This window comes from Pteropus alecto, unplaced genomic scaffold (assembly GCF_000325575.1).
Source record: "Pteropus alecto unplaced genomic scaffold, ASM32557v1 scaffold270, whole genome shotgun sequence".
Taxonomy (NCBI): domain Eukaryota; kingdom Metazoa; phylum Chordata; class Mammalia; order Chiroptera; family Pteropodidae; genus Pteropus; species Pteropus alecto.
Window position 1 is genome coordinate 4,633,675 of NW_006430735.1, and position 21,126 is coordinate 4,654,800.

At 35.9% G+C, this 21,126-nt stretch overlaps 1 protein-coding gene across 1 annotated transcript in view; it reads left to right on the top strand.

Annotated features, from left to right (window-relative positions):
• The window catches only part of NECTIN3 (nectin cell adhesion molecule 3), a 104,512-nt gene extending 84,084 nt beyond the window's left edge, over positions 1-20,428 (top strand). The window contains exons 9-10 of the mRNA XM_025051420.1: positions 16,494-16,556; positions 17,376-20,428. Of these exons, the coding sequence (XP_024907188.1) occupies positions 16,494-16,556; positions 17,376-17,555 (243 nt within the window). The 3' untranslated portion in view covers positions 17,556-20,428. The remainder of the gene's footprint in view (positions 1-16,493; positions 16,557-17,375) is intronic.
• Positions 20,429-21,126: the final 698 nt, after the last annotated feature.

Genomic DNA, 21,126 nt, shown 5'->3' on the forward strand with positions numbered 1-21,126 from the left:
TCGTTGGCATTAGCTGTGTAAATATTCTGAGCCTTCTCTGCTTTGAATGTTCTGTTTTAAAATGAATGCAGATTCAACTAAAATGGTATTTTAAAGTAAATAGAGAACTTTGTACTGTTATACCTCCGTCATCTGGATACTTGTCATATTTTATGACTTTTCTCCATGAGTTCTGCAAGTAGATTTTAGGCCTTATAGACTTGGTGCTTATCTCTTCCCCTTGTGTGTGTGGCAGATACTTCTTTCCATGATCCCCTTTCTTCCTTATTCCAGCGCCTCACACCATCGTTCCCCACCTCAGCCATTTATGATGTATCCCATCACCACCCATACATGATGTATCCTGGGCCTTCATCACTTTGATGCAGAAGCCTAAATGATGCTAAGTTAAAATACATATTCAAAAATGAACATGAGCTTGAAATGTCATAAATATGTTTAATTCTAGATGAGAAAGGCTAGAAATAAAAACAAGATCCTTTCTGTCTAACTTACACACATTTAAAGAATCTAAAGTTAGCCTGAATTCTGTCACAGAAAATAAATTTGTATTACCTAGCTTCCTTACACATTCATTTTTAAAAATTTATGTTTCCCAAAACCATACTAAATATAAGACGGTATAGTATTCAAAATTGACTTCAGAAGAAGAAAATTAAAGTGAGTCTCTACATTCAGTTATTGAACATGCTAAGCAGTAAAACTTTCATCCTTATGGTGCCATAATATCTACAAGAGGATTCTCCAGCCCCAAATTGTTATCAGAAGGATATTTTTCCTGTTTGCCGGTTTCTTTGATGTGCCGTTTACCGTGCGCATTTGTTAGAGGCCTCATGTGTTCTCTGAACACTGTAGAGCACCTAGACTGACTTAGAAATCCTGTACAAGTCTTTCTAAGAACCTTTATCTGTTCTACCTGTATTGCTAAGTTTCTCTAAATCCTTTTAAACTAAAAATGAGATTCTAGCAAAACATGCTCAACTCCTTTGGAGGGAAACTGATAGATAATTTGTGCAGCTTTTGAATCTACTTACATTAAATATGTTCTTTCTCTCCTCTCTTCTAGGCAAATTACATAGAAATGCAACATTAAAAAAAAAAAAAAAAAGGAAACCAGGCTACAATCAAAAGCAAACATTATGTCTTTTCCTTTAATACACAGATGGTGCTCGCTCTCTTTGATGTGTTACCCATTCTGGCCTGTTAGGAAAACATGACTTCTCTTCCAAGTGCATGCCACTCTTCTTTAGTATGACATGCTTCATCTCTGCGAACGAGGAAGGTTTGTTTCTGAACCTCCAGCTGCTCCTCATCTTCACATAAGCAGCAGTGTTTTCCTCCATGTGATAACATTTAACCCCTCCCATTTTGTTGCATCTTGTCATTATTCAGGACTTGCACAAGTTCTGCTTCTTCTGGATCTTTTACCTGTAATAATGCATGATGCTTTCAATCAGAATTCCTTGATTCAACTCTGATTCACTTTTATCATTTTGGGGGTCCCATAAACTCTTACCCACTTTTTATTTCAGGACATAGCAGCCCTATCCCTTGTACTCCTCCTTCCAAACCTCACATTGGTTAAATGTCTGTAACATAGGCTGATCACTCACTACCCAGGGATTTTATAGTCTTTTGTCTTCTCTTCAAGATTAGCTTGTCCCTATAATATACTCCCTCCTACAATTGAACTGGTATTTCTTTCTCCTTTCATTGTGCTTTTGAAAAATCTATGTTCCAAAATCCTGGATAGAATGTGATTGTTCTTACGATTTAACTCAATCTGTAGTAATAATCTCTGCTGTTTTCCTTCTCACAGACAAATATAACTCTGTTCCATAAACCTTTTATGAAGCATGTGAACTACGTGTATTGTTTTTTCCTCTTATTCTCTTTTTGTATATGCTTGCAGAATCTGCAGACTTGACTTAGGTCTTTATGTCTATTGGTGTTTTCTGCCTTCTCTCATTTTCCTTTTTCTGTTGCCTCTTTTTGGTAGTAAAATGCTGGATTCTTCTGCACTTTGAGGACCTAGCCATGTTCATTATCATCATCACTGTCATTGGTCAGATTATCTATCAGGTTTGCTTTCACCACGTTGCACGTGGGGCTTGGGACGCCAAGTCTGGCACTCTGTGATAGTACCCCACCATACTCAGCCCAGTATCCTCAGTGTGGTCACATGAGTTCTCCCATCTCACCAATGACATCTGCGTTTCCACTAATATGGTTTAATCTCCACCTCTCCATAGCTTATCTTGATTGCTCTAGCTTCTTACCTCTTGTCATTCCTGTGGTATGTATTATAGGTCCGTAATCTGTTACCTACATTTTCAAATATCTCTCAGCACCTAAAGTTTTTTCCAAACTCATTTTGCACCAAAAAATCTGACCTGAACTGCTGACTCTCTTGAAATTATATGTAGTCATTACTTTCTTCACTTAATGTGGATACTCATATTTTCCACTGCAGAAATATGTTTATGCTTGATTATGGGGTTCTCTACTAGACCCTGTTGGAGATGTCTTATAAACATATGGAATAAGTACCTATCACTCTTCTAAAAATCTTAAAAATTCTAAATTCCAAAATGCAACGATTCCTAAAAGTTTCAGATAAGAAATTGTGAATCTGCATGATTTGGGCATATAATCAGATCCGAGCACCAGGTGGTTATATACCTACAGTATGCTGGGTACTGTGATAGAAAAGAAAAAATAAAACCGTAAGACAGGCTTCCCACTTTTAAGGAGGTTGCATTAAAACTGCCTTGCTTTGTTGTTTAACTGAAAAATAAGCCACATGAAACAAGATTGGAGAGCAGGAGCCCCTAAGGTTTTTTGCATCCCCATTATTAGAGTATTACTAATGATGAGGTTAACTCAGAGGACAGACTTAATTTCCAGTTCATTTAGAGAAAACTTAAGTTCACCTCTGTAGAGCTTGGTTCCCTTAGACAGCAGAAGCAAAATTCCCATCAGATCTCAAGCCAGATATTCCAACCATGATGGCACTTCCCATAAACATTACGTCTGAACTAACCAACTACACGGGACTGAGGAAAGGACTGCTGCTGCTTCAGCAACACCTTCCGATGGCTCCCAAGGAGGCCTCTCTAGGTATGATCACTTTCAACCAGAGTTGCCCACAGCCTTGGGCCACTCCAGCCTGGGCAAGGAGTAGATAATTTATGTCCCCTTAAACACTGTTAATATGTAATTAAATTCAATACTTTTTGTGTTAATATTTTTAAATTTGACTTAAACAGTACCCTCTACTGTTTCTCCCAAAGTCCACATTTAGTTCTTTGTTTTAAACGATGGAAATGCTCATATCGTAATAGAGTGGCAACTTTCACCATCAAGTGAAGGGATGTCATCTTTCAAGGGTATTTATGAATTCCACACTAAGTAGATAACCTATTATTTGTAGTCGTTAGCCTGTTCTCGGGGCTAATAGAAAATAGCCAAGCTCTGTTCACCCATTTTAATCATGTGTACATGATGATAAAATGCTATTTTAACTGTTGTTTACTTTTAGGAAGCCATGTTTCTTGCCTCATGTGAGAGTAGCATCTAATTAGAGTATATCAGTAAGTAAACATTCCATACTGCCACTGTAGAGTAAGTCAAAGACATAAAAAGACCCTTGACTCATTTTACTAGCTAAGCAACTTGTCTTCATGGAAGATTCCCCTCCTTCTGCATCCTTTGCTTCACTGAACTCCTCAAACCACTACTGGTGCTGTGATCTTTCATGCTAATCACTGATGTGCCTGGTTGTGTTTAACTCATGAGCTTGGATTCCAGCTCAAGATGACTTTATGCAGGTTGCTTATGACTTTAGTGTCTGTATACAGGAACATGCCAAACTAGGATTACAGTTACTTCTCTAGTTCAAAGAAAACTGCCTACTTTGGGTTTTATATTTACAAATTTGGTGTCCCTGAAGATTAATATTAGCTTTCCATAGTGGGTGATTTCTCTTTTCTGTCCCACTGTCTTTACTGTTATTAGATTATCTTCCTTCAGAAAGAGAAACAGTGTGTGTTACCTATATTTTCCTTTTTCCTTTCAGGAAATGGAGAAAAATACCATTCAATTAAATTTAAGACCCCAGAGAAAATATACATGTAATTATTAATTAAATATGTTTGAGAGATTCCTTATTTGGTTTATGGGATAGTAATCATTAAGCAAACAGATAAAGATCTTTCCATATTTTATTTTCTCTCTTTTAGTTACATCTTTAATTAAAAAAAAAAAGTAGATTGTTGGTAGGAAAATGATTCCTGTATTATCTTACCTTTCAATAGGAAGGGATATAATGGTAGTGATGTCCTACATTTAGTATACTGCCTTTTGTTTCACAGTCTAAAATGGTTCAGTATTGAAGATTTTAGCAGACTCTTTTTAGGTTTTTTTTTTAATTATTATTATTACTTTTTGCTAAGAATAGCATAAATTATTAACCACACAGAAATTCTTACCATCGTATCTTTTTCCAGTGCCATGAGTTAAGGAACTTAAGAGATTTGAGAAGGCTCATATTAATGGTTTCTAGAGAGGAATTAGAGTTTGGTTTTTATTTTAGCATGGAAAATTTTTGACCATTCCACAACTATGCCAGAAATGGGATGATTGCTGTCATTTTGTCTCTGAAAACATACCTTTTTACAAGGTAGTATATTGCAGTATGATGGATAATATTTCTGCGATCAGTGGCTTAGGGTACAATACTGTACCTGATACAGAAGAGGCAATTAACATCTCTTTTGAGTGTGTTTGGGGGGTGTGGATGAAATGACATTAACATATCTGAATTAAAGGTTTACCTTATGGGCAATTTTGGAGATAAAATGGTGTGAGTAGGCAATCTGGTATAGCATTTGGGCAAAGGGTTGAAGAGCAAAGATGCCCATTGTGACAAGGACAGCATAGCAGTCTGATGTTAAAATGTGCAAGTATTTATTAGTTAATGAAAATAGTTCATATGAATATATAGATCATTTGTTTAGTGCCCTGGAAATGAGTAGGATTTATGATTGGGGACATCTTAGCATTGTATGTGGATGTCTAGTTTGCCCACAGATAATTTTTCATCACCTTTGTCATCTGTCTGCTTTAATTAGATACTTTGCTTTTCATACATATTATAATTTAGGTGAAGTATCACTTTCTTGTATATTTTAATGTAAGGATTAAGTGAGACCAAAACTTTGAAAAATTAAAATCCAGAATGTATACTCAGTAGAAGTAATGAAATTTGTTTACCAATGATAAGAAGGGATACTGACTTCCTTTTGGATAAGACAACATTTTCAACAATATCTAGGCTGTTACAATTCTGTGATGGCTTGAGAAAAATCCAAGGCTACCTTGTAGGATAAAATATCCAATATTCATCTGTTTAAAGTATTATCCTGCAGCAAATGACCATGGGCTGGGGCAGATGGCAAACAACAACAACAAACAAAAATGCTGAGAGTCTCAAACTGTCAAGAATAGCCTTGTATTTCTTTTCCTTTAGTCGAGGCTGGAGCCCAACAGGAGATGAAGTAACTTAGGCCATAGTTTTATTTGAGCAGTTGAAAGGAAGGAACCCAAGAGCAGGTGGCAAAGCTGGCAAGTACTGAGTATCATGTCTTTCCCCTCAGTTTTGTGCCCTTTCTCCTTTCAAATGTTCATTGTCTTCCTCCTTTTCAGTCCCTTTCTGCAATTAAATTAGGAAGAGACTGGATATACTCAAGATAGGCAGTCTTGTATGATAGTTCAAGACAGAGATTTTGGAATTACATAAACATAAATTGGAATCTTAGCTCTGTGAATTTGGGAATGTTAACTTAATCTCTCCAATCCTTAGTTTCCTCATCTTTATTATGGGGACAATGATAAAATTACCTCAAAGAGATCATATAAGAATGTGAGCACATCTAAATCATCTTGTACAGTGCCTATCTTAAGGGGCAGGGAGTAGGAGAAGTATATGGTCCTTGAAGTTAGAAATTCAGACCCCAAGATTTCTAGTCCATCTAGAACTATATTATAAATTGTGTTCTAGCATCCAACATGTTCTAGCATCCAAGACCTTTATGGAGCCTACTGACTGAGAAGAAGTCAGAACAGATCCTGTGCAGGGATAGTACATCAATAAGTGTTTTTTGAGCATCTACACTGTGTTGGCACCAGGCGAGGTTTGGAGGAATCTTCCTGTCAATACTTTAGGGGTCAACAGGAAAGGATTCATAGGATGGACTGTATAGACAGAAGATAAAAATGAACCTTACTTTCCGGACATTGTGAAAGAGGAGTTGTAAGCGAGCAATCTCAAGTCTTGGGAAATAATATCAAACAGACTTTATACATTTAACTTGTACAATGTATAGAGGCAATCTGCATCCATCATGATTGATTGTAGATACTAGAGAACTAAGAATTAACTAAAAAATAAGGAAACACTTCTAAATTTAAAATAAAATCATCGATTAATAGTACAGTACCCCTTTTGACATTCATAGAGTATACTTCACAGGATTTTGAGAAACCCTGCATTACTAAATACCCCTATCTTTTTTAAACTCAGAAACTTGAGAATAATAAAGACACATTAAAAGATGGATATTGAGCAGTTGCTAAGCTCATTAACTAGCAAAATAATTATCCCATTACAAAAACCTCCTAGGTCTTGATTCAGATTTGTCTCAACAAAATTACAAATTACTATCTGTCATAACCTTTTTAAATTCACTCATGAATGGTTAAAACCAGCAATGTTAAATCTGTGGATGCCAAGGGTCTACTATAAAAATAAGACATTCATGTGAATAGCTTACCCTTATGGGTAATTATCACGAAGAACAGTAAATTATGTATCTCATTAAACAAGTACCTAATTAATGCTGTAAATTGTGTGTTAATAAAACTCATGCAACATGGTCAGCCACTCTCACAACTATTAAAAAAAAAAGTGAAAGGGAAATTGACCTTTGGTTCACAGTTTTAATACTGTTTTGTAAATTCATTCAGAGAGGTACTTAATAGATTGGAATATAATATCCTTTAGGTCTTGAAGAATCCATACTTTGTGAGTTATGTATGATAGCCATTCCTGTATGTGTTAACTTCTTTAACATAAAATCATCTCTATAGATTAAGACCTCAGTCACTAGGACACAAATAGGTAATTGGATAATATAACTGAGAAACTCCTGTATCAAGGGCAATCTCTTATAGACTATTGAGAATTTACTGCGTACTTTTATCATGCCAGATTCCGGACTGTCAGTGACTACTCATTCTACTTCACCTCCTCCTACACACATGCTCCTCCAAAATGGAATAACTATGATAAAATGGAAAGGTATAGTTTTTTTAAAAAATTCAACTTTATTGAGATATAATTTACATAATATATGCCCTACTTTAGGTATACAGTTGGATAAGCTTTGTCAAATGTATGCATTGATGTAACCACTACCCCAATCAAGAACATTCCTATCTCCTGTAAAATTTTTTGTTTCACCCTCCACCACTGCCATCCTCCCCCACACACACCTCATGCCTCAGGCAGCCACTAATGTGGTTTCTATCACAATTTGTTAGTTATGCCTTTTTAAAAGAACTTCACATAAAGAGAATCAGTGTGCTCTTTTGTATCCAATTTCTTTTGCTCAGCATAATGTTTTTGCAATTCATGTTGTATGAATACATTTTCTTTAACTGCTGAGTAGTATCCCATTTTATGAATACACCATAATTTGTTTATTCATTTAACTGTGGAGGGCTATTTTGGTTTAAGGTTTGAGATACTATGACTAAAAATCTTCAACTTCTCTTTTTTGTAATATCTTTGTCCAGTTTTTGGTAATCAGAGTGATGTTAGTCTTTTAAAAAGATTTCCAAAGTGTTCTCTTTCATTCGCAGAATTTAAGGGTAGTATTAGTCCTTTAAATGTTAAATAGACTCTACTACCAGTGATTCTACCTGGGCCTGGAGTTTCTCCGTGGAAAAGATTTTAATTGTGTCTTTCAAGACATTTGTCCATTTCATCTAGGTTGACAGAATTAGTTGACATCACATTGTTCATAACACGTCTTTTTTTATCCTTTTATGCACATGAGAACAGTAATAATGTCACCATTTTCATTTTGATATTACTTTGAATTTTCTTTTCCTTATTGAGTGTTTTTCAATTTTATTAATCTTTTTAAAGAACCAACCTTTGGTTTTGTTAATTTTGTTCAATATTTGTCTATTGATTTTTTTACTTTATTATTTATTTCTCCTTTTTCTGGACTTAATTTGCTCTTCTTTTTTCACCTTCTTAAAGAAGAAGCTTGGATCCTTAATTTGAAATCTTCTCTTCTAATATAGGCATTTAAAGCTATTAATTTTTCCGTAAGCAATTCTTTGAAATCCCTCAAAGTTTGGTATGTTATGATTTCTTTATCATTAAATTAAAAATAGTTTCTAGCTTCTCTTGTTATTTCTTCTTTGACCATTGAGTTATTTATAAAGTATATTGTTTGATTTCCAAACATTTTGGAGTTTTTGAAATATGTTTTGTTATTAATTTCTTTCTAATTCTGTTTTAATTAGAAAACATATCTATAGGATTTTAATTCTTTGAAATATATTGTGGTTCTTTTATTACCCAGCATAAGGTCTATCTTACTGACTATTCCATGTGCACAAAAACAAATGTATATGCTGTTATGGTTAAATATATAGTATTCTATAAATGTCAGGTCACATTGGGTGATAGTATTTTTCAAGTTTCCTTTATACATAATGATTTCTTTTGAGGGAAGGGGAGGAGACAGAATTTTAATTTTTTATTTTATCTGTACACTCTGATTTCTTAAAAAAAACCTGTTCTTTACTTTTTTTGCATTGTTAATATTTTTTTAAATTTTAAAAAATTTTATTAGTTTCAAGTGTATAGTACATTAGACATTTGTATAATTCATGAAACGATCCCTTAATTACACTTTCTCTCCTCTGGCTCTCCACCTAGCCATTACATTAATGCTAACTACATTCCCTGTGCCGTGCTTCCCATCCCCAAGATATCTATCAACTACTACTTTGTACTTCTTTAACCCTTCACCCCATTCTCTCAGTCTTCCAAATCCCTCCCCTCTGTTCGTCACCAAATTGTCCTCTATATTTGTGAGACTGTGTTTGATTAGTTTGTTCTGTTTGTTCCTTAGATTCTTCATATAAATAAAATCACATGGTATTTATCTTTCTCTGTCTAACTTGTTTTACTCAGCATAATAATGTCTAGGTCCATTCATTTCATTGCAAATGGTAGGATTTCATTTTTTTTTTTTTAATGGCTGAGTAATATTTCATTGTATATGTGAACCATAACTTCTTTATCCAGTCATCCGTTGATGGGCATTTAGGTTGCTTCCATGTCTTGGTTATTGTAAATTGTGCTGCCATGAACATAGGGATGCCTAGTGATTTTGATTTTACATTTCCATTAATTACTGAGAGGGGGGTGTTAATTCTAACTATATTTGTGAATGTATCTATTTGTCTTCTCAAGTCTCTTGTTATTCGTGTATTTTTGTAGCTGTTATTGGGTATATACACATTTAATATTGTTATGTCATGTTGATATGTTGATCCTTCTTTATTATAAAGGCAATTTTTCTTATTCTGAACTTACTTTGTCTGATATTAATATACCCATTCCAGTTTTTAATTTTTTTTTATTATTCATGTTTTCATGGTATGAGTTTATCCATCTTCTTACTTTTAACCTATCTATGTCTTTATATTTGTAATACATTTCACATAGATAACATCTAGTTTAGTATTGCTTTTATGGCCACTCTGAAAATCTCTGACTTTAGTTGCTATGTTTACTCTATTCTTATTTAATATATTTATTGCTATGGTTGAGCTTAATTCACCATCTTGTTATTTGTTTTCTGTTTGTCGCATCAGTTTTTTGTTCCTTTTTTCCTCGTTTCCTGTCTTTTAAATTAACTGAGTATTTTTAGTAATTTTTAAATCTCTTCTATTGAATTATTAACTATACCTCTTAGGTTTTACTTTTTTTGGTGATTTCTCTGGGGTTCAGCAAGTGCACTTTTATCATTATCTACCTTAATATATAACATTATACTACTTTATGTATCATGTAAGAACTTTAACAGATACTTCAGTTTCCTCTCTCCCTTTCTTATTATTCTTATATATTTTTATTTATGTTATAAATTTGACAGGGCATTCTTATTATTATTTGGACTATAATGTATCTTTTAAAACTTTTTTTAAATTGATGAAGTTTTGTATGGAATCAATGTTTTTTTCCAACCTGAACAACTTTTCTGTAACATTATTTATAGTATTAAATCTACTGACAACTTCTGTTAGCTTTTGTTTATCTGAATTTTTTTTTTATTTTACCTTCATTTTTGAACATTTTCGTGGGATATAGAATTCTCATTTGATTTGTTTTTTCATTGGACACTTTAAAGTTTTATTGTCTTCTAGCCTTTTTTTTTTTTCCCTGATGAGAAACCAGTGATATTCTTATCTTTATTTATTTGTGCATGCTGTATTTTATTTTTTACCTGTGGCTACATCTTGGATTTACTTTATCACTGGTTTTCAGAAATTCAGTTTTGAAATATGTTGATGTAGTTTTATGTTTACCTTTCTTGGAGTTCATTGAGCTCCTTAGAACTATAGGTTTATATTTTTCATCAAATTCAGAAAACGTTAACAATTCTTCAAATATTTTTTTGTCTTCCTTCTGTGATTTCAGTTACACAAATGGTAGAGTTCTTGATATTATCCCACAGATTACTAAGATTGTATTTAATTTTTTTCCCTTTTGTTCTTTGTATGGATAGTTTCTGTCTTTAAATACACCGATCTTTTCTTTTGCAGTGTCTGTTAGGGCCATATGACTTTTTCGTTTTAGATACTATATTTTTTAGCTCTAGAAGTTTTCTTTGGTTCTTTTTCATAGTTTTCAATTCTCATATTATGTTTATGTTTTCCTTTGTATCCTTAGACATATTTACAATAACTATTTTAAAGTTCTTATCTACTAATTCATTATACATATTTGTCATTTCTGGGTTTATTTCTATAATTTTTTTCTTCATTATTTTTTTCATGATTACTACATTTAAAATGGATGCTGTTATAATATACACCTGAAAATTATATTATTGTATTAACCAATGTTACCCCAATAAACTTAATTTTAAAAAAATAGATGCTGGGCATTGTGGATCTTATATTGTGGATTATTTTAATTTTACTATCATTCCTTAATAAGAATTGAGTTTTTTTCTGGAAGTCAGTTAATTTACTTTAAGATCAACTTGATTTTTGGAAGCTTGTCTTTAAGATTTGTTAAGTTGACTAGAATGGTCTGTTCTCTAGAGCTACTTTATTCTTACTCCAAATGCGTGACTCTGGGGTATCTCCTTAATGTCTCGTATGTTCTATGAGGATTTTCCTTCACTTTGGTACCCTGTCCCATGGAACATGCCACCTCAGCTTGCCTGAATGCTGAACTCATACTTCCTCAGCATAGTAAGACCCTTCTTGTGCTCTTCTTGGAGTTTTCCTCTTCTCAAATCAGCAGAGAAATCAGGGCTGTCACAGAATTATTGTGTGTGTGTGTGTGTGTGTGTGTGTGTGTGTGTGTGTGTGTGTGTTCATTCTCTGAGATTCCAGTGTTGTGCAACACAGTTGTTTAGTGTTTGAAAACTGTTGTTTCATGTATTTTATCCAGTTTTCTAGTAATCTATGGCAGGAGTACTAGTCTGATATTAGTTCTCCATCATAACTGGAAGCAAAAGTAAAAATATATCACTCGTCAATATAAGGACAAAGCATTAGGACAAGATATATTGATAGGATGAAACTCTATTAAAAGCTTGTGGAGGCATACTTGGAAGAGAGAACGAATGCCGACAGATGCAGAGCGTCTTGTAGAAAATAGAGCAGAAGGACAATGCAGATCATGGAACAAGGATGCAGCTCATGGAAAATGACAAGGTGTCCTGTGACCCAGCAATTCCAGAAACTTTTATTTAGAGCCCACTGGAAGGTAATTTCAATGTGAATCCTAGATATTAACCTGAAATTCTGATGCAGGGGAAATAAAGAGACATGATTCCCCTCGTCACCAGTGGAATAAAGAGAATAACGAAAGCATAAATAGAGGCAAACTAAAAAGGAAAGATTTATGAGAATGTGGTATTATCTAGGATTCAGAGATTCTTGACAGATATAAGAGGGCAATGTACAGTAATCTGCTGTAGCTCTTAGATTTCAGCAGAATCAAAGTAATTAAGTAATATACTTATCATTCATGCATTCTTCATATAACCTATAATCTGAGATTCTCTGGTTTCATAAAAATTAGTGAGTGTACATTAAAATATTTAGTTATGTTTGATGTGGCAGTGTAAAATTACCCAAGAATGTGACAGGGAAGCTTAGCAAATGCTTAAACTGGGAAGGCAGCAGTGGAGGGAAAACCAATTACGCGTAGGTGTGATGTTGTAGGGTACGTAGTATATCTTCACTTGTAGGAACTGAGGGAATATGGATGGTCCTTCCACAGGTAATGAGTTTTAGGTATCTTGTCAAGTTGAAGTTTTGAGAGATAAAAGCCTGTTAGAATTTAAGATGTCGAAGTTTTATCTTTTCATTTCTCTCTTAAGATGAAATTATGAAACAAGATAGAAGACCAACAGGACTCAGATTTGGTAGTGGGAATAATGAATCCAAATGGACACTGCCAGAGCAAGCAGAGTATTCAGAGTTATTGTAGACCTCCTGACAATAGCAACTTGAAATCTTGGTTCTGTCATTACTGAAAATAAACCTTTAAAAAAATCCAAAAACTCTCTTTATGGAATTTTAAAATATTGTCTAGATGGAAACAGGTTTAAATATAATACATAGTAAAAAGTGAAGATTTGGGCTTATTTCTTGAGCCAGGGAAAGTAAAATATTTATTAAAATACCATATAATAAAACTTGAAAAACTAGTGTTCTTAGCACATTCGAAGCCAGGAATGAAAGTCTGCATGACTTTAGTAAATCGGAAAAGCGAATATGGGCTGTAGTTCAATAGAAATTGCTGCAAGATAGTACATACGTGCAAGTACAGAAACTGAAATATGTATTAGAGATTTAGAGTAGCCCAAGGCATTCTAAGAAGAAAAAAAAAATGCAAGAATAATAAAATGATATATACCATGTATCAGTTAAAGTATTATAGATTAATTCATTGCCTATATATTAAGCACCAAAAATATGTGAGGTGTTATACATGTTTCTATATACTGTGGTTATTCATTTTTTTAAAAAATCAGAATATGCAACATTTCAAGTAGTTTGTGGACTAGCAGAAAGAGAATGCATAGACCCACCCACCACTAAATTAAATTAAGTTTCTTATGTCTCTTGTAAGAAATTGGATGGCCAAACAATATAGACGAGCACAACATGCTTTTCTACAGCTCTCAATTCCTAAGTGTATGTGTGTGGGGGCTCCTGTCTATGTAAACAATTTGATTAAATATTGTATTACAATTTCAAAATTCATAGGCTCATGTGAGATATAGTAATTTATGGACGAAGGTTTACAGTATTGGATGGAGAAGAGGAACTTAGGCATTTGCTTATTGTTAGTTAGTACATGTGAACATTGTAGAGCCCAGACACCATTTTTTCCTGATTAGGTCTAGGAACTCTTTCTTTTATTGTCTTGTCTTTTATTGTCAAATGTACCACTTCTGGCTAGTTTTATACGTCGTATCATGAGTAAAAGAAAGCAATGCTATTATTAGTCATGGCTCTTTGAAATCTCTCTGTATTGTAACAGAATAGATCTTTCCGACTCTATAATACCCCAAATGCTGTTAAATTAATACTGGTGACTACGCCTTCCACTGTATCCTTCATGAATACTGGTTTCTATGGACTTAAAGGTTGTTACTGTGTTTCCTTGGTAATGACGAAATGCAAATCTTACTCAGAGTGTTCAGGAAAGTGTGAATGATAATTTATTTTCTGGTCATGTTACATTTACCATTTGGAATTTTATAGCATAACATAGACTAGCACATATTCCAGCCAAGTCTTCTCTTGAACTCTTGAGGTCATAATCACTGTATTCTGAGGATGTGATCTCTTTCAGTATTGACTATACCCCTGCTTTCCATACACTGCCTCCAGTGGGATAAAGGCACTTGCTTTTTCTACAGAGAAGCATCTAATCAGATACAGCAGTGATGTAGATTCATTTCTTAATTACCTCTATTAATGGAAAGAAAACAGCAACAGGGATAATCTAAAATAGCGAATAAAAGAAAATGCTAATTTTAATTTTAAGTTGTTTTTTTTTTTTCTGAGCCATATTCCTTGGACCAGGACCAGCTACATAATTTGTGAGGCTCATTGCAAAGTGAAAATGTAGGGCCCCTTGTTTTAAAGTTAAGAATGTCAAGATGGCAAGACTAGGTACCTAGAACAGGAGTAAGTAAGAGGCTTGCCCTTATGAGGCATGTCCTCCAACCACCTGCCAGATGTAGCATGATGCAGAGGGCCATGCACTCCTGACCCCTACCTTCTCTGTGCTAGTGATCAGGCCCCTTCTGGGGCAGAGGGCATTGGCAGTCACTGAACAGGGAAAGGGAGGAGGAAGTCTGGGGAGGAATGGAAAGGAGGAGCTGGACACCAGGGTGGGGGCATGGTGGCCCAGCACTAAATCAAAACAAGCAGCAAGAGGCAGGACATCCTTGAGCTGAGAATACAAGTCCCTGAAGCATGTTCCGTTGTCCCATTAGACCACTTACAAAACATATTCACAATGAAAGTAATAAATCTAAGATGACAACCACAGAGCATTAAACCCCAAAGTGGGAGCCTAGTAAGCTAGGTCCTGTGTGAATGGTCACTCGTCCGTGAAGCTGGCCTAGCCTTAGACTTGTATACTGTCAACGTCACCTGGTCATGTGGAAAGCACTAACCAGCAGAATCATGCGGAATACCAGGGAGAATGAATTTGTCACAGATAATTTATAATTTGGATAACCTTGATGTGGGATATCAAGATTTGGTAGTTTCAGTTTCATTAAATTCATTGGTTAACTGTTGACTTCTAATTGCAGAACCACAGGCTAGGGTGTCAGGATGGAGGAGAATGGCCAAGAAAGGCTCAGTGAAAGATACAGATATCAGGAACTATAAAACAGATGGATCATGATGTGTGTTCTAATAGAGGCATAAACAAGAACAATAGGAAAAGTGGGAGTAGAAAAATTAACTTTGATGGGCAATGTGGAAAAGCCATGTAGGAAGGAAAAAAAGACTTTAGTCAGGCCAAGATGGATGGGAAGTATTTCAAATACCAGAGACTAAGGGACAGACCTTCCAGATCAGAAGGACAGTGTAAGAAAGGTAGTAAAATGGAGAGCATATTGAGAAATATGCCTACATGCTGGGATTTTCAGGCATTCTTTTGTTATATTTATTAAACATCTATTGTCCAGGCACTGAGCTAGAAGCAGGCGATATAAGAATATAGGATTCGGCATCAGACGAATCCATGTTTGAATCACAATCCATCACTTCTCAGGTATGTGACTGGAGATAACTTAATCACTCTGAGCCTCAGTTTTAGTCACTTGTAAAATATATGGTTTTATAGAATTACTATAAAGATTAAATGGAACGTTTATAAAATACTCCAACCAGCACGCTCAATCTAGTGATGGGGACAAATAATTGTGATAATATACAATAGGAAAGCACAGAAAGGAGACTGGCTGTCTATGCCTGGGGGCTTAGTACTAGGCATCCCTGAAAAGAGGAAGATTGACCTGGAGACTGAAGGATAAGTATGCGTTTATAAGCCAAAGGGCAGCTGAGAAAGATCCTCTTTAGGGTATAAGCTGGGTGGGGCTGGGGGACAGGGAGTAGCAGCAGGAGGAGAAGGTTGACTATATAAAACACATAGCGATAAGGACAAAAATAACTGTTCATTAGCACCTCAAACCACTTTTAGTTCATTCAAAATAGCAGAGTCTTCCACTGAGAAAAGGCAAGAGACTTTCTCTGCTGATTCCTCCTTGAAATAAGATTTAAACAAGTTTGCCTGAAAGCTTCTGCAGCAGATATTTTTTTCTTTTCAGAGGAAATCTGGAGCTAGGAGGGAGAGGGAGAGAAAGGGAAGGAGGGAGGGAGGGGAGGGGAGGGGAGAGAGAGAGAGAGAGAGAGAAGAGAGAGAGAGAGAGAGAGAGGAGAGAGAACGGACAGACAGACAGACTCTCAAGAAATGTACTTGCTTCTCCTGTTCTCGTCTGGAACGTTTTGCTCAGTTGGCAGACATTTCACTAGACATGATTGGCTCTTTTAAAAATAGAAGTCTTAGTTGTCTTGATTGATCTGTGTTACCGTATGCTTTAAAGGGCATGCCTGTTTCTTTCTTCTTTCTCTAGACCGAACACTTGCCTTTGCAGACTCAGTTCAAAGAAAGAGAGGTTGGCGGTCTCCAGCACTCTGTGAGTAACGCTATCCTATTTCTGGGCCCCAGTGGAGCTCGTGGCCACCATGCCTATTAAATCATCATTTGATTTCTATGAAATTTCATTTTATTCACCTCTTTGCTATCTGAGCATCTGTGGTATGATTTTATAAAGTTCTTAAGCTTGCTTATCCTTCTTAGAAGTAATCAAGTTTTATGAAACCAATAACCGAGTAGAGGGATCAGTACCAAAGATACCAGAGCATGCAGGGGAGGGAAGTATTTTATAGTATCAGCAGTGACCCAAAGTCAAGCAAGGAAGAAAAGACGAGAATATGTCTGATAGTGCTTCTTATTCTCAGCTGATTCAAACACCAGTTCATTTTGCTGTGTCTCTTCTCTAACTCCCCAGTGCTGAATTCTGAGTTTTCTTTTGGGTTTTCATTTTTCGTTTTGTTTTGGTTTGGTTTGGTTGTTTGATTTAATTCTCTATATATCTCATGCACTCATTCCAAGCGTAAGCCATGCTGAGGGACTCCCGAAGTTCCCAGCCTATTCTTCTCCAGTTTACTGTAATTGATAATACTCATTCCAGATTTTAAAACCTGAAACTGACTGTAGTTCCCATTAATTAGTCACAATTTATTTAGGAATTTCCACCACTCTTATTCAGGTATTAAAAGCAACAAATGACTGAAAAATGATAATTCATTGACTTTTAACCTGCCATTCAATAGTTTGTGAGATAAGCAATCAGAGACAGGTTGTAACGAATTCTGTTCTTTCCTATTTTCACCAACGTGCTAGAAAAATGCTAACAGCCGTCTGCTAATGTAAGCAATGTTTGAATTTTTAGAATGGACTAAATAGCAGGAGATTTGACTACGAAGATGAGAACCCAGTGAGGGAAGATGGGATTCAGCAGATGTACCCCCTTTACAATCAGATGTGCTACCAAGACCGGAGCCCTGGCAAACATCGTCAAAACAACGACCCCGAGAGAGCCTACATCAACCCGCGGGAACATTACGTGTGATTTTCCTCATTTTCCACGGGTGTTCTAACAAATATTATTCTTAGATTGGGGAGAGAAACCAAGGTCAATAGTTATTATTTTATTCTCTCGCATAAAACAATCTCAGTCTAAGTAAGTATATTGGAAGTCATGATGAATGACTTGGAGCCGATAACGAACTTCTTTCCTTCATTAAGAGTTTCTTCACCACCAGCTGTGTTTGTGAATTTGACTATAGCTTTGTGTGTTTCTGTGAGGATGGTGTTTAACTACTAACATTTGGCCTACAATAGCATGTTCATTTAAAAGTAGAGCATCTGCCTGTGATGACAGCAGTGATTCTCCAAAAAGAAAGGCCCCAACTGGGACTATTAACCTCACTGGGTCTCTAGCAAGCCAGCTTGTTCATCTAGAACTCAAAAGGGCAGAAAAAAAAGTTCAAAATCCATTTCACTAATTATTTCGTTGGGATTTGGCTTTTCCTGACATGCTTACTACAATTACAATACCTGTATACAAATAAAAGGCCAGAGGACACAGGCAAAATTTGTTCTTTATCCAGAAAACAAGGGCAGCTTAAACCTTCAAGCCTGTTGGTTTTAGACTCTTGTGATACTGTCATATATATTACTTCTTGATTCACTAAGGTCCCGAGGATACATATTTCTTGCCTAGTCAACATATCTGTCTAGTCTGATCAGCAGAGTGCCAGCTAAGTACATTGCTCTGTTCTCCTTTTGCTCTGTCATTGTCCCCACAGTTCTGTTCTTTGCTAGCCAGATTATCCTATTTTCCACCTATTAAATTCTAAAAACCCTGCCTAAATGGTGGACAGCCTTGAGCCTTTTCCCTCTTTTCTGTGGTATTGTACATGACAGGCTCAGCTTTCACTACTGAAATTTCTTTCAAAGTAATCCCATCCACACAGGCTTTAGCCACCCTCTGCGTTCTTCAGCCTACTATCGTCCATGTTTTATCTACCTCAGAAAAGCTGGAAAATCACCATGAAATAACTCTTGTTCTTAAAAGCCAGGTGGAAAATTTGAAAACAACAACAAAAAAAAGCCACTTCATTGTGGCATATGTGCTAACCCTACGTTTTGTCCTTGATCCCCGCTCTCCTGCGTTACCTAGTCAACAAGAATAAAGAGATGCTAAAAGAAAAAACGCAAATACAATGACTGACTTACCAGTGTATCTTATACTACTATGCTGCCTGCCAGTGTCTGTCTTGAGTTTTCTCACTTCGCTTTGACAACTTTTCCTCACTGAAATTCAAGGTAGTAATGAGAGTGGGGTGAGCAGAGGAGGGAACACAGGTACAGATGTCGACTACCCTCTCTCATATCTTAAGGTAAGCGTTGTTTTACTATGCATTCTGGAAGATTAGAGATATGTCACAGATGTGGAAAAAAAAAAAACCACTACAGACGTCATATATTAGGAGAGAGTGGCATAAACACTATAGAACAGTACACATTTCTAACCTAAGCTTCAAGGGGACGGGAGAATATTAACAGATTTCTAATGGGTACCAAAGATACGTTATGATTCGTGTTGTACTGGCTCTAGTTCTTGCTTGTGTGTTTGTTTCCTTTTCTTCGTTTCCATACTTTGTCAGAAAAATTATCTAGCTATTCTACAGTTGTGATACACCACCTCCATTACCTGGGTGACAAATGATTCTGGGAGAAAAGATGCTTAAATTTTAATTCAGTGCCTTAGCTGGGCTATTAGCAATTTAAAAGGTGCTCCTTAGATGGGGTCAAAGGGTAAATTCCAAGGACCCTCATTGATGTATCACTGTGCTACCTCAGAGCTAGAGTTTGCTGCCATTTGTAGCATGCTGGCGCAGAAAGAAAGTATTTAACTTTATTATTTGGAATCCCATCGTTGAGTTAGTGTAACTGAAGATGTAGGAATCCTTGCAATTGTTTTCCAATAGGAAGATGACTGTTCAGAGCTCTCCTTGACAGGGAAGTGTTTTATAAATATTGGATGTTACAGAGAAGGAGATACGGTGGTGCATCACCTCCTTTAGAAAGCTTTAAAAATGTCTTACACATTGAGGATGGTTTCTGGGGTCCTGCTGGGAAGCAGGTTGTTGAATTAGTGTCACAAAAGTGTACCCAGGATCTAGCGGGGAGTAGAGACATCTGCATTTGCCCTGGGGAAAGAGGTTTGGAAGCACTGGGTTTCAGGAGCCCTTTTGACCGGTCTTTAACAACTTCCCTATCAAGATGAACCTACTATTGCATTTTTAATATCATTAATTATGGAAAAGAAATTTCAGGATATAGATACCTCCCTCACAGCCAGCTAGTTCAGAATCTTCTTTGCCTCTCTGTCGGCTATGATATTTCTTTAACAAACTGGTAGATGTTCCAGCTGTTTGCCCCTTGCATGGGTCATGTAAGCTGTATGATTGCTTGTCCTGGTGCATCCCATCTGTTTTCTCTAAATACTGAGTGGAATAGAAAGAGGTTTTAAAAGAGTTTGATCGACCAGCCCCCTCAACCGAAATATACCATCCAAAATTAGCCTGTCAATCTCTAAATTTGGAGCCTAGACTACTTGACGATGACCATTTAAATTTGGAAATTAGACTCTTAAAGGTCGATGGGTGAGGCTTAAGGATATGAGACACAGTTGATACTAGATACTCTCTGGTTTACTGAAATACACTGAAACAGAAATAAATCCCAGAACACTTATCCACTTATAGCTGCAGCTTTGCATATCAAGGGGAAGTGTGCATGCTCCATCTTAAACACACAGTCTTTATTACCTATTTTGTAGGCTGTCCAAGCTCCGGGAGTGTACACTGTTGCTGCAGTAGCAGATAACCAGGTTCTTTGCAGACCCTGCTAAAATAAAGCAGCTATACTAATTTAGGATTGGTCTGACATAATGGGATAAGAATTTAGATTAATTCTTAAATGACAGTGATTTGTTCTGTCTTCTATGAGGGTTCCCCTCTCCCTGGCCTTCTTATGTGTTCTGAATTTGAAGAAGTCCATGCTTCTTGGGGCATGTCATATAAAATTCTTACCTGTGCTCAGCGTCACTGTGACATGCCCACAGTAAATACTAAAGAAATGTGCTGTAAACTAAATTAACTGGTTCCCTCATTAATTTTCATGGTCTTGTTTATTCATAGGGATGGTACAGTTTCTTTATCCATCTTTGAAAATGATTTCCTAAGTCCTCTTTCATAGTAGTCCAAAATGTACTATTTTGTCTTTCTTTTTAATTCTGTTTCTCATTGTGCAGTCTTTGCCTGTACTGTGCTGGTCCCCTAGTGCTATTCTTTATATACAATAGAGCCTTTCTTCAAACCTCTTCTTCCCTGGGACATAGAGGGTAGACCATTATACCCAGGATCAGAAGAACAGATTTAGCTCTCAACTTCACTCTTTCTAGCAGTGGAAACTTAGACAAGTCACTTAACCCGTCTAGGGCATCAGTTGCCCTTATCCATAAAGCAGAGATTATAATTTCCTTCCCTGTCAGACTCTCAGAAATATGGGGTCTAAACAAGATAATAATGAATGGGAAATTGTAAGTTCTTTTTAAATGAAAATGCCTGTGA